The sequence below is a fragment of the Sceloporus undulatus genome, chromosome 4, assembly GCF_019175285.1.
Source record: "Sceloporus undulatus isolate JIND9_A2432 ecotype Alabama chromosome 4, SceUnd_v1.1, whole genome shotgun sequence".
In the NCBI taxonomy this organism is placed as follows: Eukaryota; Metazoa; Chordata; class Lepidosauria; order Squamata; family Phrynosomatidae; genus Sceloporus; species Sceloporus undulatus.
The window spans coordinates 53,398,280-53,422,197 of NC_056525.1; the positions used below are offsets into that span (position 1 = coordinate 53,398,280).

Sequence of the window (23,918 nt, forward strand, 5' to 3'; positions counted from 1 at the left end):
AGTGTGCCCTTGCTTTACACGGGGATCCGTTTCGGAACCCCCCCCCCCATAAAGCAAACAGCACATATGCTCAAGCCCCATTGACAATAATGGGGCTTGTGCATGTGGTGCAGTGCGGAGCACGTGTCATGGGTGCACACACTATTTTGTTCCCATCGCACCGCTTTCAGTGTAAGTTGAAAGCTGCATAAAAGGTGCTCGCATATGATGCAGGCACACAGTATGTTCAGAACAAACCTACTTGTTACCTACTTATTAATTTTTGTTTTGTCTTGGCTTCATTTTGTGAGGCTCAGATGAAATAACTGAGAAAGCCCAGGAGGACAACTAGAAGTTGTGCCTACACTCAACACTTAAACCAGATTTATAATGGTTTCACCAAATGAATTTTGGGAATTATAGTGTAATGAGATGCTAAGAATTCTGTCTTGTGCTCAGTTTATGGTGCTGCATTTTCGACCATTTTGGACACACCTTTAATCTCAGCACATTTAATCTTTTTTTCCCTTTATTGACTCCCTCACGTGACTCATGCAAACAAATATCTCAGAGAATATATTTGATCTTCTCTGAATGTGATGTATGCTACAATTTCTCACTATATCAAAAAGTTGCATGGTTTCATTGTAGTAGTAATGCTCATCTCACCATGGATGCCTGAGGGCTTTTTCACATGTAAACCTCTCATTTGGATCCTTCTCCAATAAGTGACAAATGAAATCCTTGGCTATTTGGAAGAATGAGAAAAGAGAAAATTAAACACAAAGGTCAGGGAGCAGAAACCATTATCTGCCAAGTACTTCATTGTTCAAAGCAGTTTTTAAAAAACAACAACAATAAGATAAGACACTTGAGTGTTCTTAGAATCACCAACCTTAGTATGAGTTTTCAAAGAGAATAGGTGTACTAGTTTGTTTCAGCATTTAAAAAAGAAATAAAAGAAAGGTGGTGGTATGCAGGGGAAGAATCTAGCACTAACTGATTGATTGATTTTAGTATGATTACCCCCCCCCCCCAAATCCACCGATAGAATGATAGTAAAGCTAGAGGTGTTTAAGCACAGTTGACACAACTATAGTGGTACTGAGTGTAATGGAATACTGAAAGATGACAGTTTTATCCTGGCCATATCCAAAGAAGATGGAAACACGTCTTTCAAGTAGCTGGTCTGTTAGTAACAAAGTGTAAAAGCAGTAACTCTGCTTACCAGAAATCAGTTTGCTTGCAATCAAAACCTTTGTCATTACTTTAATAAAAAACTCTAATGCATGTTATGCAGATGAACCAAAATAAAATTAGGTTACACGTTAGAAGCCAGTAAAAAATAAGGTGTGCCTTGAAATCAGGGTAAAAGATACTGAAAGAGGAAACTTGACAAATTTCAATGAGGTGATGGTCCAGAGAGGTATCACCATAGGAAAGACCTTGTGTTTCACAGCTCAGTTGGTTCATTCTGTAGATATGAAACACACATTGGCTGGGATGATTCTTTGATAATCAAATGCTTTGGGTGTGTATAAATGATCTTTGTGCCTCTGAAACTCTCTTATACTGATCATAGTGGAGTACTTGCTATTTTGCTTTGTAAGACCTTTCCAGGACTTGTTTCAACTCTGCTACTCAAGGGCCTTTGAATTACAGATGGCAAAGTATTGAATTTATGACATTCTGAATACAAAATGTACTCAAACAGTTAATTTCAGCTCCTCCTAATTAAAACTAAACCAAAGTTCTAGAATCCATAGTTCATATATTATTCAAGATCTGTTTGACTCGGCCTGGCATCCTTCCAAATTGGCTAAAATGAGTATCCAGATTATTGGGGCAATTACCTTACATATTGTAAACTGCTTAAGGAGATCTTAAGTGAACAGATAAGTGGTATAAAAATGTACTTGCTATTCCAGGTAACCCTGCAATTGCTGAAATTGTGGCCACTCTTATTTTAGGGAATACTTTGAAAATCTTCTTGACCACAGCTTGGATAAAGCACCCTTTGGACTGCAACTGCCAGAATTATCCAGCCACCATACATAGTCAGTGCACATGTGAGCTGAGGGATTCTGGGATCTGTTATTTCAAAAAGCAGTTTTTTTATACACTCTGAGCCTGACTTAATGTTTTGAATTGGATTAGCATAGGAAGAGGTATTAAATGTCATCTAGAATTTCATAGGCTAAATTCTGTCTTGGTCCACTTGAAATCAGTGAGATTTTGAGAAGGTTTGAAACAGTTTTGCTTTTGATCTTAAGTATGCCTCCTCATCTAAGAACTAATTTTACAGGGATGGGGGTCATAATACTGCTGTCTTTCCTCTTTCATCTTTTCTTCTCACCTGAAAAATCTCTGTTAATTAAATAAAAATGGAACAACCGCAATAATGTTTGATCGTTACTGCCAGGGGTCTTCTGTCTGGAAGTACTCTGGAATGTCATTTTCAAGATGCTCTGCCCCTTCCCCTGGCTTTCCTTAAAGTCCTTCTAGGTGTGATGGTTATTCCATAAAATTCGTCAACATTTAAAAAGAAGGATTACTGCAAGTTTCCTGGCTACAGCAACATTGGGCCCAAACAGACAGACCAAAATAAAGCTGCTTCGGGTCACTTTGGAGGTATGCTGTTTAAATGTTGCATGCGTCCTAAGAGTCCGGAAGCCACACCAAAGCAATGATCCAGTCCTAAGGATTGGAGCACAGCTTTGGCACAACTTCTGGACTCTTATGATGCATGCATCATTTAAACAGCATACTGTATCTCCAAAGTGACTCGAAGCAGCTTTATTTTGGCCTGTCTGTATGGGGCCATTAATAAGTTGCTGACAATGAAGAGACAAATGGAAAAAGGAGTGAAAGCTGATTATCTCATTTACCAATTAATGTTTCAAATAGTCAAGATATTAGGTATGTGCATTTTATTGAATAAATGTACCACAACAGTGATAGCAATTGATGCATTCCAATTTGAGCTTCATTTTTCTAATGGAGGTTAAATCGGAAGGCTATAGTTTTTGCCCATAACCCAACAGGTAAATTCCACCTATGGAGCGTATTCATTGTTGACTTACACCTCACCAAGCAGCAAGCACTCCATGGTCAGGGAAAGTGGACTCAGAAGCTCCTTTGGATAAAACATTTACTGTAGCCTCATTTGCCTCTTTACACAGGACATATAATCAACACACAAAGACAGGCACACAACTAGTAAGAAAAACTATTAAGGGAATACAAATACAATAAATATAAGAGATATAGGTTGGAACAACTTTCACTGTGTCTGCAATGCTAGAAACTTGGGGGCTAAGTAAAAAATTCATTGCCAGAATACTTATTTGGGTCAATGTCCTAATTTTGTCTCCTCTCATAGCTTTATGCCTGGGCAATTTTTGTGTGTGTGCTCTGCATGCCCTTAAAATCTGGTCTGTTCCCCCAGAACTTAGGGGGATCTACTGCAGCAGATCAGGTGGCAACTGGGTCTGCAATGAAAAGAGATGAAAAAAGTTGCACTGCACAAGTAGATGTCTGCTACCATTCAACCTTCTGTTTATTATGGAATATGTAAAAACTTCATATTGTAAGCAAGTGAAATTCTAGCAACAGGTGTGTTGTTGTTGTTGTTAGCTGCCTTTGAGTCAACCTCAACTCATAGTGACCCTGTTAATGAGATATCTCCAACCCCCCTATCCTCAACTGCTCTGCTCAGGTCCTGTAGACTCAGGCCCATGGACTCCCTGACTGAAAAGTTTATGGCATGCATTTTTCAGCCCGATCTGGACACCGGTTGGGATCGGGCTGGAACAGGAGAAAACAGGTTTTATCACATACGAAATTGCTGCTGTGCTGCCACCCGACCATTATCCATCCCCCACCTGCGCATCTCACGGTGATTTTGCTACCATGGCTTTCCGTACCACCAAAATCAGCTGGCAGAGCATGGCTGAGGGATGGGTGATGATCGGGGGGGGGGGGGGTGCAGCCGCAATTTTGGGGGTGGATAAAATCTGTTTCCCCCATTCCAGCCCAATCCCGTCCCATGCCCAGATTGGGCTGAAAAGTGCATGCTGAGTCTATCCATTTCACATGCAATCTTCTCCTCTTTCTACTGCTATCCACCTTCCCCTAGGCAGCAGATGTCTAATCATGTTAAAACTTTACTGAAAAACTCACAAACTTGCAGTGGTACCCCCAACTCTGTCACTACAGCAGCTGGAAGTTGTTACCTTAAAAAATGTAGGTCAGAATGATTAACAACAGTCAGCCAACACAAATGAAATGGCCTAATCTCAAGTTTCTACCCATTTTTAGGATGCCTGGTGGTTGCACAATTACAGTAATCCAGAATTAACATCTTAGCACTAGCAGAGATTCTGCCAGATTAGAAAAGTACCTGATTCAGAGATGTCATCCCAAAATGGGGATTCAAATTCATAGTAGCCTTCCTTGATCTTCTCAAACAATTTGGACTCTGTCTCTTCATAAAAAGGTGGGTATCCACACAGACTGAGGTGAATTGAGGAGAGAAAAAAAGGGAGAAAACTCAATTAGATGAGCAGTTGCTGAGAGAGCTTACCTCTTCTCTGGAAATTCAAAAAAAGTGTATTGAGGATTACATGAAGAAAAAAGGCCCATGCAGAGAACAAACAGTAGGAAGCTCATTCTGAAGGTGGTTCTACGAAAGAGTTTATGGATGAGTAACACTTTTCTAGGCCTTGTCAGCTGTCCCTTTATGGTGGGTGCCAGCTGGTTACTTGGAAACAGAGAGAAGTTTTTTCCTCTGCAGTGTAGCAAGTATACTCTGGAGAATTATATTTTAGAGGCAGCAGTTAGGCGTACAGAGATAAATAAATGGTATAAATATAGAAAATATTAAGTAGGATGATATTTTATTCTTTTACAGGCATGTGAACCATGTGACCTTCTGTTTTCCAGGTGACTGCAGATCTCAGAATCCCTCACAATTGGCTATTCTGGGAGATGGAGTCCAGCAGCATCCAAAGGGTTGTATGACTCCCATTCTGTCATTTGGTCGGCAAGATGGCTGGCTGATGGGGTTTTGACTTGTTTTTAATATGTTTATATTATTGTATTGTGTTTGATTTTATTGTAATGTTCACCGGCCTGATCGATGGAAGGGCGGTATATAAATAAATTTTTTATTATTATTATTTATTAAATATGTCATATCTAGTGCTAATCACAAATCAGACTAAATTGTTAAACCATGAGCAGAGCTGTCCAACCAGTGGAGGTGGCAAGATCTTCAGGTGGAAGAGCCACTTCATACAAATCTTTCCTCACTGGGAAGAAGAGTTTATACTGTACTTTTTCTTCCCCACCTTCTCTGATAATTTATTTCCCATTAGAGATCCTCTTGTTGATCTAAAGTCTCCCCCAGTTCCACCATGACATGTTACTTGATCCCCTGTCTTTTTGATTTGGAGAGTTGATAGGTCTCATAACTGGGAGGGAACATCCAAGGGTGGACCTTTGCCTCTCTTCCCTCAATGAGGAAGACTATGGACTGACAAAGGCACTGTAGCTGAAATAATATAATGGCGCCTTCCTCTGCTCTACATGGTAGTGTCCTTCAAATGCATTTCCTCTCAGAAACTGCCTTGTAATATTTGCTCCCTCCTTTGGGAAGATGATCACGCTTCAGATCCTAGTATTTTTTCCTTTGTTGCTTTTCCAGGATGCCAATTACCTAAATGGCTCATCAGTACAGAGATAAATCAAATGTAGATACTAGGGGCCAAATGCATGTGACTTTATTGAGGTAGTGTATCTTCAACTGCAATGTTTTTTCTTTCACAGACAGACAGTGTATGGTGGAACAAACTTCTCTCTCTCTCTCTGTATATGGACCGTATTGCATGCAAAAATAAAATGACTTACCCATGCCAGGATACAGTCACTCACAGAAAGCAATCGGGAATTATCACATGAAAAATGCTGCTGATGCCACCAGGTGACTGCATCCCAGCTGCATCCAGGCTCCCAGCCGCACTCAGTCAGCTGATTTGCAAACAGGGAAGCTCCCATTTTTGAAAAGCAGCTGGCTGAGCACAGCTGGGAGCCTTTATGCAACCAGGAGGCAGTCACCCAGCAGCATCGGTGGCATTTTTGATGCGATAATTCCCAATTGCATCCTGTAAGTGACTCTATCCCTGCAGGGGTAAGTTGCTTTATTTTTGCATGTGATAAGGTCCTATGTCTGTGTGATGTAGTTGGGGGAGAGTTAACCCTTTGGTCCCTACTATAATCCTAATGTGGAACAGGCTGCTCTCACCCCAGCATCATAGAAGGATTTCTCCTTCTATAAAGGGGAGGCATGGAAGGACCTAATCCATATTCACACTGCAGAGGAAAACAAAAGGCAAAAGCCCTTTCCTTCCATCCAGTTCTCCCTCCCCAGTTGAAGGACAAACCATGTGAATAGCACATGTGTGGTTCATTTCTAACTTCTTCTATGTGAAATTCTGAAACATTTTTATTTCCACAGTCTCCAACACACTATTGGCACTAAGTAGATATTTAACTGCGGTAAAAGTACAAAGAGATTGCTAAGGAAGAAAAATGTCATTTTAACTGACCGTAGAAAATAAAACGAAGTATTTATCTATAGTAACGATGGACAGTACACTGTCTAGATTCTGGGGGGGGGGGGGGGGGGAGCGACCGAGACTGATGGATCTTTCTTGAACCATGGTTTTGCTTCTTTGCATCTAGCATCAAGGCATATTGCCTCATCTAGTAAACAGAGCACATGCAGATGCCAGTCTGTTAGTCTGATGCATTGCCTGTTTACAATGTGCTAGCCTGCATGCTTCTGAGCCAAGGTCATTTGGAGAGAAAGCTTTCTCACAAAACCACAGTGTGGATCAAAGCAAAAAGAATGCAGGTGAAGAGAAAATCAGGGCAAGGAACCCTGTCTGTCTCTTTCTGATGACATCATCAGCTTGCCATTTTATTCAGTATCTTAAATTAAATGCCTTGGCAGACAGTCAAGGGATGAAGGAAAAAAGAATAAACAGAGACTACAATGAGGACAGAAAAACTAGAATGGAAAAACTGTAGTGTATAGTGTAATATAATATAGAACAGGCAGGCCACTTCACAAGTGGACAAATTTTGCCCTCCACCAGGGGTTCAACATAACTGCATTACTTAAAAAAAATATGGAGCTTTCATATATTTTTTTCAGAGCCAGAAGCAGAGTTGGAAAAAAAATATTTTAGAATGCTGGAAAATGGCGGAAAAGCATGTTCCTGGAGTATTAAAGTATCCTGGTGAGAAGAAGTTTGGACTGATGAGGATACTTGAGGTTGGTAACTTACTCTGTACAAAATTCACATATATTTTTGCATTTTATGTGCTGAAAATAACACTGTTGTACAGAAAATGCTGTTTTCTGTGAAAAAAGGTGAACCTTGTACAGAGCAATTCCCAAACTGTGAACGGTCTTTGGAAACTGTGCAGTCTTGAAAGACTTATTTGCAGCAAGAAGAAAATTCTTAAAATTACTCTTTCCTTGTTTCAAGAATGAATTTAGCAAATGATTATATCCAGAGGAAAAAACCCCAAAGACTCTTCCACACTAAACAAATGCACTTTGCTTTGTTCTAATGGAAAGTCACTGCTGCTGAAACAGCAAACCACTGTGAAAAAAGTGGGTGTTGGTGGAGGCTCTGGATAAATCTGTGAGGGGCTGTAAAATGACCTTGCAGAAGATCTGGTCCATCTGGACCATACTTTGCCCATGCCTGGAACAGTACATTGGATATAGGCTGCAGTCCTGTATGACTTAACATAGCCCACATGAGAATCTACGCTGAGCTGAGCAGTACACCACCTCTGAAATACTGAACAGTCTCTGAAGCCCCCTCTCATGATCCTGTTTTATGGGATATGGGAAGGATCGCAAATGTGTCCGTCTACATCCCCGTAGCCAGATGCAAAATGATTACAGCAACAGAGGATCCTAGCACCGATGTCATCATTTTGCATTTGCTACAGAGAAATGCTTTTCCAACGCTTCTTGCTCCCCACGAAACGGAAAAGGGCCATAAAGAGGATATCAGAAGCTGTTCATTAAATTGGGGAGTGGGGCATTGGATGCTGCAGAGGAAGGAAGCAAATACCAAGCCCCACTGCACTCAAAGAAGGACATAAACACACCTGGGAAACTTAAGCATATGTATGTCACAAACAGGACACCAGCCAGTATCTTCTAAAGCTTGTTTACGAAATATTTTTTAAAAGTTTCTAAAAGCTTATTCAGCCAAAGAAGCAACCAGGAAGGCATAGTTTAAAAAAAGAAATAGAAGAGAATTAATCCTGCTTTTGCATTTACTCTGTCAGTTGGCTACAAGCGAATAATACTTATTCTTACTCTTCTTTGCTTTTTACTGAATTTAGCATGCAATCTAATAAATATTTTTGCAGGCAAAAAGCTTATGTGGAAATTTACATGCTAGATGTAGCATGACACTCACAGGATGTAGGTAATGACTCCTATGGACCAGCAATCCACAGCTTTGCTATATGGCTTCTGTTCTAATACTTCTGGAGCTGTGAGCAATAAAAATCAAATCCAGTTAGCAATAATAAAAAAATGATTTAAAATTTTTGGAGATGGGCGTAACCTGCCTGAAATTACCAAAATGCTGGGCAGAAAGGAAAGATCTCATGTTGATCTCAGTTGATGAAGGGATTGATGAACATTTTGTTTGGTTCATTTTTTGATGACAATTTTTCCAAATTTGCAAACATCTTCATAAACAGTTTAAGATTAGAACAGTAAAGCAATTTAACAGTGGAAGAAACCAAGACTGACAGATATGGTCATCCAGACACAGGGTCTTCAAATGTTGACAGTGGCGCAGTACACATGGCACTAAAGCACCATGCTGGCACCATACTATGGTTAAGGGACCACGCAGCAACCGCACGGTCCCTAATAATAATAATAATAATAATAATAATAATAATAATAATAATAAATGTATTTATGTTTCCCCGCCTCTCCTGGTGGATCGAAGCGGGGTTACAGACTAACCCTAGTATGGTGCGGCGTCATAACAACAGCGCCAATGGCACACTTGTTACACTGCCCTGTGGCTTTAAAAGAACCTGCTTTTTGCAGGTTCTTTTTCCTCTGCAGGGAAGCTGCGCGGTTTGGCGGCTGCAGCTTCCCTGCGGAGGAAAAAACACTGCTGCCACTCCAGACATGCAGGAAGGTATGTACCAGGCCAATGATTGTCTTGGGTTCCATCATGTTTGTGGTGTTCAGCCTTGGTTTCTGCCTTCTTCCACCTTTTTTTTTTTGTCAGGAATCGTCTAATGACAGGGAGATAACAACATAGCTCTCTCCATACTGAGAATAATGTTGAATTTGATCAGAAGTGATTATTGTGAATTATGTTCAGTTCATGTTTGATAAGAACTTAACCAATACTGACACATTTTTTCATAAGGTAAATGGAGAAAAAACATAATTCAAACTCCACAAAGGAGTGATACCTTTGTTGGTCAGCCAAAATACACAGAAGACATAATGCAAGCTTTTCAATCTCTACTGGTTTCTTCATCTGGTGAAAGATGTTTTAAAAGCATACCAGAGTGAGAAAGGTGACAGTGTTGGAATCAGAAGCCTACATTTTGTATAGATGTAGTCTCTGCTGTAGTTCTGTTGGAGGGATCTCAATGTAGGTAGATGTTATACCCTCTTTTGGTCATGTGGTGACTTAGGGCCAAAATAGACGGCTGTAAAGGGGTGGCTCTACACCACTTCTTTGAGTGCCAGATCGGGGATGCGGCAACCACACTCTGCAGCCCCAATCCAGCAAAATGCCGCTCCTTTTCATGCTGGAAAAAGGGTGCCCTTTTTACCACCACTTTGGCTCTTCTCTGCTCTTGCAGCAGTAGTGTGTAATTGCTGTGCCACAGGAGCATTCCCACACTGCCTGCCATCTGGGCAGGCAGGCAGCATGATGCCAGTTTGGGGGCAGAGTCGGGGTGGGTGGTGGGTGATTGCCACACTCCCACACCACCTTGAACCCGGCTCTTTATGCAAGTCTGTTCAGTCCCTTAGACAAAGGACAGTAAAATTTAAACTCCATTGCAGCAGTAAAGTAACCCCCTTGGGATCCAGGGTATTTGTGTGTCTTGTGAATCCAGAGGCCTCTTGACTTTCTCAAGAAGTCTCTGTACTGTTACATCTAGGGAAAAAATTATGTGATGTATAGGTAAAACTAAGTCAATTAGAGTATAAAAAAAGTTTTTACCTGTGTAGTTAAGTCCCAGTTTTTGAAATATCTTTCATCTGATGAAGAAACCACTAGAGCTTGGAAAGCTTGCATTATATATTTTCAGCTGACCAATAAAGACATCACTCCATTGTGGATTTTGGATTTTGTTTTATTTTGCTGTATGGCCTGCATGACTACCTCTGAATATGTTCACTGGAGAAAAGAGATTTTGAAACATTCAATGTAAAATAAAGAAAACCTGGGGATTTATCCAATCCTAGTTGATGGCCCAAATGGTTGTATTGGAAAAGGCCAAGAATGGAGATGTATTGAATCTGCACTACAGCATGAAATGGTGTAGAATATAAGACAACCCTGAGTCCCTTCAAATTATAACTGCCAAATCATTCGGAAAAAGAGTTTGGTAATTTATATCTTTATGAATTATGTCTTTATGAACAATTCTATGCATATTTACAGCAAATCAGTGTTCTATAGGAATCAGTATGGACCAATAATCCTATTCAGACATCATTGAAGCATGCTGAGTGAGTGGGAATCAGATTATTTACATTCTGTTGATTCAGTCTGCAAGATTACTGATATGTACAACTATATGCAAGGAAGACTTATTAACAACCTTTTTCATTGTTTAGACTATGGTGGAGATAGCCACTTGGAGATAGCCATTTTCATGTATAGTTCTATCTATATGCAGCTGTATGGTAAATTATACATGAAGCCAAAGTTATATTATTGCATATCCCCAAATCATCATCACCATAATCATCATCGTCACAATACCCACCATCCAATCAATGTAAACCCTCTTTCTTTGCTTACCAACATATCCTGGAGTTCCACATGCTGTAGACATGATGCCATTCTGCTCCATTTTAGACAAGCCAAAGTCTGTGATCATAATCTTGGAATCCTCTTCTGGAGTTAGGTAGAGGAGATTTTCAGGCTATGCAGAATAAGCAGAAAATTAAAGAAATTGTTATCTCAGTGCTACCAGTGCCACTGCTTTGCAAGAAACCTAGGAAGACCTAGGATGCAGCTTTCACTTGCTGTGCAAGAGACAGATCTGAAGTTTCAGGAATGGTAGCATAACAAATGGTTATCTGGGAAATAGGTCTTATCCATTCCATTTGCACATGCATATCTCTGTCTACACTTTGTTAGGATATGAACAGTTATTATCTGAAAGTGGCAGATGCTTGTAAGACTTTGAGTGCATGGATAAAAATAAATTACACACAACATCATGGCATACTGACCAAGATAAGTCAGTGACCAAGACCTTCAAAGGAGCATACCTTCAGATCTCGATGGACTATCCCATTCTCATGAAGGTAATGCACAGCTCTCAGGACCTGCTGAATTACAATACTTGCATCTTTTTCAGTGTAAACACCACGTTCTAAGATACGGTCAAATAATTCCCCTCCAGACACTCTGTGAATGAAGATAATTAGGAGGATCACAAAGCTGCCTTGATTTAACTGCTTGAAAATTCAGTTTGATTACATGTTTCAGTAGAGAGAATTGCCTTGTCTAAGTTTTCTATTTTCCATCTTCCACGCTAATTTCTACACACAGTGCCACACTGAATAGCTTGCTAGATATATTTATTGCTAATGCTGGAGATTCTTGCAACTCATAATTACTTCATCTGTTATCTGGAAGCAATTATGGACATGGGCTATAATTGCAGAGGTAGGAAATACAGCTATGGCACTTTAGATTCTCAGAGTTTCAAAAATATCTTCATAAAGTTGCAGGTACAAGATAATAATGCCAGTTGCTCTCACACAACCACAATGGAAATTAGCACATTAATTCTAATCCTGTGTTTTACTATTAGATAATATGAAAAATATCTTGTGAGAGTAGAAATTCTGCTTTGATTGTGTGTGATGAATGAACTGATAAAGACAAAAGGAATCAGTAACAACAAAGAGTAAAAAAACCCAATAACCAAACCTTAATGTGACTTAGACCACTGCTCCAAAGAACCAGGACTGAGATTTCCTGATGGTTTAAAGCTTTGTATACACAAGTGTTTCTAACCTTTGATGCTTCAATATGATTTACTAGCAGTTAAGTGGTATGAAATATTTTCATTAGGTGAATTAACTTTTTATCCAGTACTAAATCTGAAACCTGTTTTATAGCTGACACAGTAACCTATTTTCCTTTAGAATAGCCTTCTTAATCCTTTAGAATGATAAGCATCACATCCTTAATCCTTTAGGGTCAAAGAAGATGAGACGCTGAACCCATATTTTGAGAGACAGAGTACTCCCTCAAGTGGTGAAGGCTGTCTGGTCATATTATTTTGTTATTTTGCTGTACACTCCACATACACACACAACATAGGTTAGAAAAAAGAAAACTCTCTCTGCCTGTTAGACTATTTTGCCTCATCAAAAAATGGGCAGTAAAGAGTGGGGGAAGGTGGGGAATGAACATGTATGAAATACAGACCTATAAGCTATTACCTCTAGTCTGAAACAATTATTTTTCCTGGCAGATATCAGCATAAAACTTTATTCATAAAATCACAGACTCATAAATCTGGAATGCACTGCAAGGACTATCTGGTTGAACCTCCTGTCATGCAGGACAACATACTGATATATCAACAGTTACATTTTCTCATGTTGAGGCATAACTGTAGTACCTTCAGCTTCACTTACTTGGTCTCTAAATAGTTTATCAATTCCAATTCAAGTTGCAAAAAATCTGATTTGATACAAGTAACTGGGCATCCTGTTTTACTAAATAAGTCAATGGTTACAGAGAGTGAGTCTGCAGGTACAGGCAGTGAAAGGGAAATTAACATGGCTTTACATGGGTTAACCTGGCAATATATTTTTGTATTGTCTTAGTCTTTCTCTAGAAGAAGAAAGTGGCATTATAAAGATTACAAGGTATATTTCATTCACCAGAAGGCCAAGGGACAGGGGAATGGATTATGAAGAAAGGATTAAGGAAAGGTTGTATACCATAAAGGAGGCTATACATGGCCAACTGAGACCAAGGGTATAATCAAAACTTCTAATTTGTAAGCCTGATGGAATTTTCTCAGCACATGCACTTTGCAAAGGTGACTAGACAACACTGACAAACTACCAAAATGTATGAATTTGTGGCTCAGAGCTCCCATTTTGTTCAGATTCTGGTCTGCTAGGGTGGGAAAGAGAAATGCCTTTTTCCTCTAAATAAATTTAGATCCTTGATTCAGCATGCTTGGTCTTCTAATTTCTTCTAGATTAATGAGGGAAGAAAACTTTCTTTCCTTCCTAACTTACTCACTCTGTCCTGATTTGGCAGCTACAATCTTTATTAATCCTTTGTCATCCCACTTTTTCAGCTGCTTTTAGATATAGATATAGATATAGAATCGTAGAGTTGGAAGAGACCACTAGGGCCATCCAGTCCAACCCCCTGCCATGCAGGAAACCCAAATCAAAGCATCCCTGACAGATGGCCATCCAGCCTCTGTTTAAAGACCTCCAAAGAAGGAGACTCTATCACCCTCCGAGGGAGTGCATTCCATTGTCGAACAGCCCTAACTGTCAGGAAGTTCCTCCTAATGTTGAGGTGGAATCTCTTTTCCTGTAGCTTGCATCCATTGTTCCGGATCCTGTTCTCTGGAGCAGCAGAAAACAAGCTTGCTCCCTCTTCAATATGACATCCTTTCAAATATTTAAACAGGGCTATCATATCACCTCTTAACCTTCTTTTCTCCAGGCTAAACATCCCCAGCTCCCTAAGTCGTTCCTCATAGGGCATGGTTTCCAGACCCTTCACCATTTTTGTCGCCCTCCTTTGGACACGCTCCAGTTTCTCAATGTCCTTTCTGAATTGTGGTGCCCAGAACTGGACACAATATTCTAGGTGGGGCCTGACCAGAGCAGAATACAGTGGCACTATTACTTCTCTTGATCTAGACACTATACTTCTATTGATGCAGCCTAAAATAGCATTGGCCTTTTTAGCTGCCGCATCACACTGTTCACTCATGTTCAACTTGTAGTCTACTTGGACTCCTAGATCCCTTTCACACGTAGTTTCATTCAGCCAGGTGTCACCCATCCTATATCTGTGCATTTTATTTTTCCGCCCTAAGTGCAATACCTTACATTTCTCCGTGTTGAATTTCATTTTGTTAGCTTTGGCCCAGCTTTCTAGTCTATTCAGGTCATTTTGAATCTTGATCCTGTCCTCTGGGGTATTAGCTATTCCCCCTAATTTGGTGTCATCTGCAAATTTGATAAGTATGCTCCCAATTCTGTCATCCAGGTCATTGATAAAGATGTTGAATAGCACTGGGCCCAGGACAGAGCCCTGTGGGACCCCACTGGTCACTTCTCTCCAGGATGAAAAGGAGCCATTGTTGAGCACCCTTTGGGTTCGGCCGGTCAACCAATTACAGATCCATGTAACAGTTCCTTTGTCTAGCCCACATTTTACAAGCTTGTTTGCAAGTATGTCATGGGAAACCTTGTCAAAGGCCTTAGTGAAATCAAGATATACTATATCCACAGCATTTCCTTCATCTACCAAGCTGGTAATTTTATCAAAGAAAGAGATTAGGTTTGTCTGGCATGACTTGTTTCTCTGAAACCAGTGTTGACTTTTTGTGATTATGGCATTGCCTTCTAGATGTTCACAGACTCTCTGTTTAATGATCTGCTCCAGAATCTTTCCTAGTACTGATGTCAGACTAACTGGACGATAATTGTTGGGATCCTCTTTTTTCCCCTTTTTGAAGATGGGAACAACGTTTGCCCTCCGCCAGTCTGCTGGGATCTCTCCTGTTTTGCAGGAATTTTCAAAGATTGTTGCCAATGGCTCCGATATTACATTTGCCAGTTCTTTTAATACCCTTGGATGGAGTTCATCTGGTCCCGGAGACTTAAATTCATTTAGATTAATAAGGTGTTCCTCTACTATCTCTTTACTTATTCTGTACTGAAATTCCCCTATTCTGTCCTCTGCTCCATTATCCTCAGGTTGAGCACCCTTTGCCCTTTCTGAGAAAACTGAGGCAAAGAAGGTGTTGAGTAATTCTGCCTTTTCTCTGTCTTCTGTTAGCATTTTGCCATCTTCTCCACGCAGTGGCCCTACTGTTTCCTTCTTCTTCCTTTTGCTGCGGACATATCCAAAAAAGCCATTTTTATTGTTCTTAACCTCTCTAGCAAGCCTGAGTTCATTCTGCGCTTTAGCTTTTCTGACTTTACCCCTACACATGCCTGCTATTTCTTTGAATTCCTTTTTTGTGATTTCCCCCTTTTTCCATTTCTTATACATGTTCCGTTTCAAACTTAGCTCGGTTGAAAGTTCCTTAGTCATCCATCCTGGTTTCTTGAGACACCTCCCGTTTTTCTTTCTCACTGGAACTGTTTGAAATTGTGCCTTCAGTATCTCTCTTTTGAGAAACTCCCATCCGTCCTGAACGCCTTTATCTTTTAGTATTTCTGACCATGGAATCGCCTTCAATACTTCTCTAAGTTTACTGAAATCCGCTCTCCTAAAGTCTAGGATGCGTGTCTGACTATGCCTGGCTTCTCCTTTCCACTGTATAACAAACTCCAGGAGAACATGGTCACTTCCACCTAATGATCCCACCACTTGCACCCCATTAACCAAGTCATCCTTGTTGGTTAGGATCAGATCTAAAATAGCTGACCCCCTTGTTGCCTCTTCCACCTTTTGGACCATGAAATAGTCTTCTAGGCAAGTGAGGAATTTGCTAGACCTTGAGGATCTGGCTGAGTTTGACTTCCAACAAATATCAGGGTAGTTGAAGTCGCCCATCACTACTACATCTCTCTTTTCTGACTGTGTGGTCATCTGTTCTAGAAAGATATCATCCATTTCCTCAGTCTGACTTGGGGGTCTGTAGTAGACTCCCACCGTAACATCCTTGTTGTTTCCCTCCCGTTTGATTCTTATCCAGATGCTCTCCACCTGGCTTCCAGGATTGATGTCCAGGATCTCTTCACTGGTGTAAATATCTCTGACATATAGTGCTATTCCTCCTCCTTTCTTGTTTGGCCTATTTCTCTTAATAAGGTTATACCCCTCTATTTCCACATTCCAATCATGAGACTCATCCCACCAGATTTCAGTGATGCCTATTATATCATATTTGCTTTGTTGTACTAGGAGTTCGAGTTCATCTTGCTTATTTCCCATGCTCTGTGCATTAGTGTAGAGACATCGCAGACCCTGGTTCCCTTTTACTTGCTGCCTGTGCAAGTTGTTTTGTCTCCCACTGTTGGGTCCTTGCACTGTTTGCCTTGTTTCCTCTATGTCAGTTTGACTATTTTCGCCATCCCTTTCGCCTTCCTTAATATTGTCTCCCTTCCCCTCGGAACTCAGTTTAAAGCCCTCCTGATCAAGTTCTTGAGACTGTTGGCAAAAACATTTCTTCCAACTGGCGTGAGATGCAACCCGTCTGTTGCAAGAAGTCCCTCCTCATGGAACTGCAGCCCATGATCGAAGAATCCAAATCGTTCTCGGCGGCACCATCTGCGAAGCCAGTGGCCCTACCGTTTCCTTCTTCTTCCTATTTTAGTGTTTCCGGTTTCTCTCTCCATGCCCTTCCCTGTAGACACAGGCAAAAGAAACTGCTGCGGCCTTTCCACATGTCTGTTCTCACTCATTAACAACTTTTATCATCTTGCCCACACAGAATTTGCTTAATTAGATGTGTCTTGATTAGGAGAAATATTTACATAAATGTACCAAAATTTCCATGATTTTTTTTTAAAAGCCAGCAAAACATAACAAAACACACAGATCTCAAATTAAAAATGAATTTAGCATTAAGACAATATTAAGATTTGAAAAATGGGAAAAGGAGAAAATGAAACAGACAAACCAATTGAACCCAAGTTGATGGCATCGTGTTATCATAGACACTGCCATTTTTGCTGTATAACCAAAAAACTGATACTTACAGTTGCATAACTAAGTAATAGTGGGTTGTGCTCTCATAAATGTCTTCAAGAGTCACTATGTTGTCATGCTTTATTCTGCAACCAAAGATGCAAATACTTGAGAATGATGAAAGTATCAGAAAGCATCACACTAAAACCAATTCCTCTCTTTGATTTTAGATTGTTGGCCATAGGCAGGTTTTTATCTCTACTTTGGTATGGCTTTGTAAAGCAGTGTGTAAAACTTACGGCACTATATAAATAAACTTTAACAACAACAACAATAATAATGGTGCTGTGCTATTCTCCTTTGGACAGAATGTCTGGCAAAGGACTCAAAATGGTTTAACCCCCCCCCCCTCAAAACTAAAACATAGTCCAGATAAAACAGTATTTACAGGAATTAAACAAACCCAAATATTTAAACATTTTTTTTAAAAAAAATAATTAGTTTAAAATACATAGGGGGCATAATTGAAAGATTAAAAACCACAGCACACTTCATTCAGAACACCATTCTGCCTCATAATTTAAACACCATCTTTTTTAAAATGGTCTTTGCTGGCAGAAAAATAGCAGAGAGGGTGACAATCAAACCTCCCACAGAAGAACGTTCTAAGCCTGCGAGCAGCCAAGAGAATGCTCTCTTCCATGACCCCATCAAACGTGTCCATGATGGTGATGGGACCAAGAGAAAGCCTTCTCCAGAGATCTTAAACTTTATATTTATTTATTTGATTTATTTTCCACCTTTCTTCCATTATGGGATTCAAGGTAGTGAAACTTTGTATCTATCTAGACTTTGTCCAGAGAATATAGAGAGATACAAGTCTGAAACATTCAGTCTGAGACCACTTTAACTGCCATGGTTCATTGCTAGGAAATTCTGGGAATTTATCCTTCTCTGTCAGAGAGAGCTCTGGTGCCGCAATAAACTACAATTCCTAGGATTCCCTAGCACTGAGTCAGAGCAGTTAAAGCAGTTTCAAACTAGGTTATTTTTGCATTATGTTTGGACCACAGTCTTTTAGATAGGCTGGGCCTAAGCTGTGTAGGGCTTACACAGGTTAGAACTAGCACTTTGAATTTTGCCTGGAAAGTAGCTGGTGAAGATGCTTACATATACCCTATAACCAGTCTCACTGACTACTGTAATAGTCAGAATCTATGGCAGTAATAATAATGTAATAGTCATAATCATTATGGCTATCCAATTCTCATAATAATAATATAATTTATTTGTATCCCACCCAATCACGGGGAATCCGGGCGGCTAACAGCAGTGGGGAAATACAATATAAAAATTACAATAAGATACAAATACAAATACAATAGCAATCAAACAAATTTAACAACAGAATACAAATTTAACAAATACAATAGCAATTTAACAAATACTATAGCAATCATACAAAGAAAATAAAAACATTACAATCTAATGCATTCATAATTAACCCCTTTCCCAGTCCCTCATACAACAGAAAACCTTCCCTAGAAATACTAGCCCTCATATACAGTTGTGTGTCAAGTCGTTTCTGACTTATGATGACCCTAAGGTGAACCTATCATGGGGTCTTCTTGGCAAAATTTGTTCAGAGGAGCTCTGCCTTTGCCTTCCTCTGAGCTGAAAGGTTGCCCAAGGTAACATGATGGGTTTTCATGGCCAAGAAGGGATTTGAACCCTGATCTCCAGAGCTATAATCCAGTGCTCAAACCACTACACCATGCTGGCTCTTCTTCATATATTGCTGAACTCTATGTATCAACTTCCAAGCTGATGAATAATAGTTATTACATTGTTTTAATCAGACCCATCATAATATGGGATATAAATCTTCTCTTAACCTGACCTGGGGATTATCCCCAAATGGGGAAGAGGCAACCATTTTCTGTTGCAATTAAAAGAGGCTCAATCAAGAAATCAAAATACAGGTATAGTGCTTGAAAAGAAGGAGTCAGAGAAAAGTGATCCCCTGTTCTTTGGCAGATCTACACTATTCCCCCATCCAAAGGTCTGATATTACTTTAGCTGGCATAGATTTGTTGGGAAAAAAACCTGGAATTAAAGAGTTCTAATACTCTGGCTCCTCAGAGATCTATAGTGCCCAAGTTTCCTAGAAAGAAATAATCACTTTAAGATAGCAATCATATACCCACGTAATAGCCCCACTGAACTCAATGAGACTTACAGGAGGCATGGTAGGGCTGTGTTATAGATCAAAGATGGTGTAAACTGGAGAAAACATTATCATTGACTTTGCAAACATGCCAATGAGCTGTTTTGCCTTGCCTTAAACCGCCTGCCTTCTTAGAGTTGCTTGGGAATTGCAGCTTTATTTAGATTTTAGCTACTTTTACATTTTGTATGTGCTTGGGTTGAAAAATTAGCTAGGACCAAGATGGAGAAAACAATTAAAGAAACCTTTCATTTAACAAATTAAATCATTAATACAGTGTTGCTGTTTCAGGTCCCAAGTAGAGTGCATTACAGTAGTCCATATAGGATATAACTAAGGCATGTACCATTGTGGCCAGATCTGACATCTCAAGGAATGGGTGCAGTTCGTGCACAAGCCTTAAATATGCAAAAGCACTCCTGGCCATTGTAAAAACCTGGGCCTCCAGATTCCATCCTGTGTCTTCAGGGGGAGTATAATACCAATGAACACAGGCTGGAATCTCTGTTCCCTGATCTGCCTTTCGATTGACCAGGAGCAACTCTGTCTTGTCTGGATTCAGTTTCAATTTCTTTGCCCTCATCCATTCCATTATTGATGACAGACACTGGTTTAGGACCAGGACATCCAGCTTGGATTGGGATGTAAAGGAATAGTAGAGTTGGGTGTTATCTGCATATTGATGGAACTGCACTCCCAAACTCTGGATGATCTCTCCCAGCAGTTTCATGTATAGGTTAAATAGCATGGTGGACAAAACAGAACCCTGAAGGACTCCACAGGCCAACAGCCATGGAGATGAATAGGAATCCTCCAGTATCACCTTTTGGCTTCACCCCTCCAGGAAGGAATGGAGCCACCAGAGGATAATGCACCCAGGTCGCATTTCAGAGAGACAGCCCAGAAAGATACCATGGTTGATGAAATTGAAAGTTACTGAGAATCCAGGCAGAATCAACAGGGAAACACTTCCACTGACCAAGGTGACCAAAGCTGTCTTTTGTCCCATAGCCAGGCTTTAAAACAGATTGAAATGAATCTAGATAATCTGTTTCATCCTGAAATCTGTGATGATGCCTGAAGTCCATAAATGCAACATTACAGGCTGTGTGTATATGTGCATAAATATATATACTCACTTCTTCAGCACAGCTATTTCATTTTCAAGGTTGCTTTCCTGGGTGACTGGTGATTTTTTAATGCACTTCAAAGCAAACAGCTGGCCAGTGGTTCTGTGCTTCACTAGGAAAACTTCAGAAAAGGCACCTCTGTGAGGAAAGCAAAGACGAAAAGGTAGGACAGTTTCATTGTCATGACTTAACTGTAAACAACTGATAGATCTGAAGGCGTGACTGCAAACCATTGCAGAATTCATACAGCAAATGATGCCACTCAAATAGCCAGCAAGGAATATAGTAACAAATTAATACTCTTTTCAGAAACAGATGGCATTAGTAATTAGACCTGGAGATCTGGCTGCAAATTGAAGTATATTAATTGCATAAATACCCAGTGGGATGTGGATTTCTGTTTACCATGTGGCTGTATAAAAAAAGTGGAGAGAAAACAGCAATGTGGAACAATGGTAGTTATGTGGGCTGAAATGTAGCAATTGCATAGCAACTTCTTACTCCTTGGTAACATATTACCGGAATGTATAAACCTAGAATAAAGACTTAAATTGATGGTTTTGAAAACGGCATCAACAAGGCAATTTCAAATAGGAGGGCAGGGCACCACATTGTTGTTATTAATTGGTATCCAGCTGGCTTTGACTTATACCAAACCTATGAATGAGACCTCCAAGACACCCTGTTATTAACAGCTCTACTCAGGTTTTGCAAACTTAAGGCTATATTTCTCTTTACCTACTGTATCACAGATACAGGAGATGAGTGCAGGTTTGGCATGATGGAGGGTCACAACAAATATCCTAGTTATTTTTGTCCTTGAAGTCTCATATTGTTCTACAAATCAGTTGACCATGCTGTTGGTCAGGCCTTTCATTGTAGTGTGCAACTACTGATGTAAGGAAGTCTTAGGAAAAGACAGAGGCAGCTCTTTCTGGACAAGTGGTAGCTGGTGGCTTCTATATCAGTAAGGCTGTGAATCCATTCCAGCTTTCAGTCTGTCCTTCAAAAGTTACTAAACTAAACTCAAAACTGATGAAGTGCTTTGCATAGTCCATTGGCATGGAACCTAACCACTGCTCTATACAACTTTGTAGTAATAGAATTGGAAAAGAAAGAAAGAAAGAAAGAAGGCTTTTTTTTGCAGGGGACAAGATTTATTTCGAAGAGGTTTGCCATGGCCACCCTCTTAGGCTGAGTGAGTGTGACATGTCCAAGGACACCCAGTGGGTATTGTGGCTGAAGAGGGACGTAAACTAGGTGTCTTGGAGTCCTAGTTCAGTATTCAAGCAAATTCCTCACACTGGCTCTAAGTCAGGGTAGACTGACTGAAATCAGTGGAATGTAATCTCTGACATTTAATGTAAGATGCATTGATTTTAGTTTATCTACATTAAACAAGACTAAGTTTAGATCCAGCCGAGACTGTAATAACTATGGTCCTGTTTACCATCACACTGTAATGAAGAAGTCTCATTGACCACTGTGTTTTCCAAATGCTATAAGAGCATGTTGTGTTGTTTTAAATTGTACTGTTTTACCTGTTGTTAAAAATTGTTTAAAAGGGCGTTTTAAACACTTTTAACATGAATATGTTTAATTCTGTTTTAATGTCTTCTTTTTGTATGTTTTTAATTATATTGCAGTCATTTTAATTTGTATGTTGCCTTGAGTCTTGGGGAAAAGACTGTATATGGATAAAGATGATGATGATGATGATGATGATGATGATGATGATGATGATGATGATGGTGATGATGCATGGTCAGCTATACTATACTAAACTATACTATACTAATTGGCTAGCATAACCAATGGGATGTTGCCTCTTTATATATAGCCTGGCTTTTTTAGTTTAACACCATTCCTGGTATGGCTTGCTTGCCTACTCATCACATAAGCTAAGACGGCATCCTAGAATCCTCTCCCAGCTACACAGAGAGGACACTTTTGATTTCCCACTGAAAGGACTTTGCCGCTTGTTGCTCTACCAAAAGTAGAGAACGACATGAGATAGTTGTGTTGATATGTTAGGCATTCTGAATGGAAGCTTTTCCAAAAGGTATTACAGAGATTGTCTTCTAAAAATGTTCTTCAAAGTGGTGGTTCATGGAGCAGTATTCATGAGCCATCAGCTGTTGGGGCCTGGCAAGTTTCCAAGAAAAAAAGTGGTAGTCAATGGGGAGCAAACACGGTAGCAGTCTCTGGTATATTGGAATGAAACAGTTGATTGTTGACATTAGATAGGTTGAGATGGATTGGTCTAAAATATTTGGCTCCATTAATAATCCCCCCCTTATGTTGCAGGGACAATAAAACAAAAGGTTAAAATAAATAGAACTTCTCAAGCTAAGTTACAGCAATTTGCAACAACCTGACAAAGTATTTGCTAGATTGGACAAGAAAAATATTATTGTGATCAAAGTCCTTCTATTTGACTTTGGCTAATTTATCTTTAATGCATGAATGCTCTTAAATGTTCTGCCTTGGAAAGAATTTCTGCTTTTTAAAGGTATTGTGTACATCCATTGTCTTTATTTCCTTCACCAGTATCCTTGTTTCCATGATTAGGAATCAAATACAACAAGACAGAAGTACATGATGCTTTTAAAAAGAGGTCTTTTTACAAATAGGGAGCACTGCTGACATTATATGCAACCCGAGCTATGTTCATTATGCAGACAATAAGAATAACTTTCTTGTCTGAGTACAGAAGGTATCTTCTTTGCCAAGCAATGAGACATCTTTTGGCACAAGAGGCTGTAGCATTTTAACAGTATGGAACCAGCTAATTGCCGAACGTGGCAAGAAGGAAGGAGGCAACCTAAGCCAAGTCATATTATTTTTTTTCTTGAAACACTTACAGCTTTATAGAATCGTTAGAATCGTAGAGTTGGAAGAGACCACAAGGGTCATCCAGTCCAACCCCCTGCCATGCAGGAAATCACAATCAAAGCATCCTCGACAGATGGCCATCCAGCCTCTGTTTGAAGACCTCCAAGGAAGGAGACTCCACTATACTCCGAAGGAGTTTGTTCCACTGTCAAACAGCCCTTACTGTCAGGAAGTTCCTCCTAATGTTGAGGTGGAATCTCTTTTCCTGGAGCTTGCATCCATTGTTCCGTGTTCTAGTCTCTGGAGCAGCAGAAAACAAGCTTGCTCCCTCCTCAACATGACATCCCTTCAAATATTTAAATAGGGCTATTATATCACCTCTTAACCTTCTCTTCTCCAGGCTAAACATCACCAACTCCCTAAGCCGTTCCTCATAGGGCATGGTTTCCAGACCCTTCACCATTTTATTTTCCTCCTTTGGACATGCTCCAGTTTCTCAATGTCCTTTTTTAATTGTGGTTTAATAGGATTAAGGTCTTTGGAGCTTGAGGCTCTTACAGGAAATGTGAAGAATGA

The 23,918-nt window shown here is 39.9% G+C and overlaps 1 protein-coding gene across 2 annotated transcripts in view; it reads right to left on the minus strand.

Moving 5' to 3' along the window:
- The window catches only part of CAMK1G (calcium/calmodulin dependent protein kinase IG), an 80,498-nt gene that overhangs the window by 6,683 nt on the left and 49,897 nt on the right, over window positions 1–23,918 (minus strand). For both annotated transcript variants that reach the window (XM_042465413.1, XM_042465411.1), the window contains exons 4-10: window positions 20,517–20,645; window positions 17,222–17,296; window positions 11,564–11,702; window positions 11,088–11,211; window positions 8,490–8,565; window positions 4,382–4,494; window positions 649–727 (exon numbers count right to left, since the gene is read on the minus strand). In XM_042465413.1, the coding sequence (XP_042321347.1) occupies window positions 649–727; window positions 4,382–4,494; window positions 8,490–8,565; window positions 11,088–11,211; window positions 11,564–11,702; window positions 17,222–17,296; window positions 20,517–20,645 (735 nt within the window). The remainder of the gene's footprint in view (window positions 1–648; window positions 728–4,381; window positions 4,495–8,489; window positions 8,566–11,087; window positions 11,212–11,563; window positions 11,703–17,221; window positions 17,297–20,516; window positions 20,646–23,918) is intronic.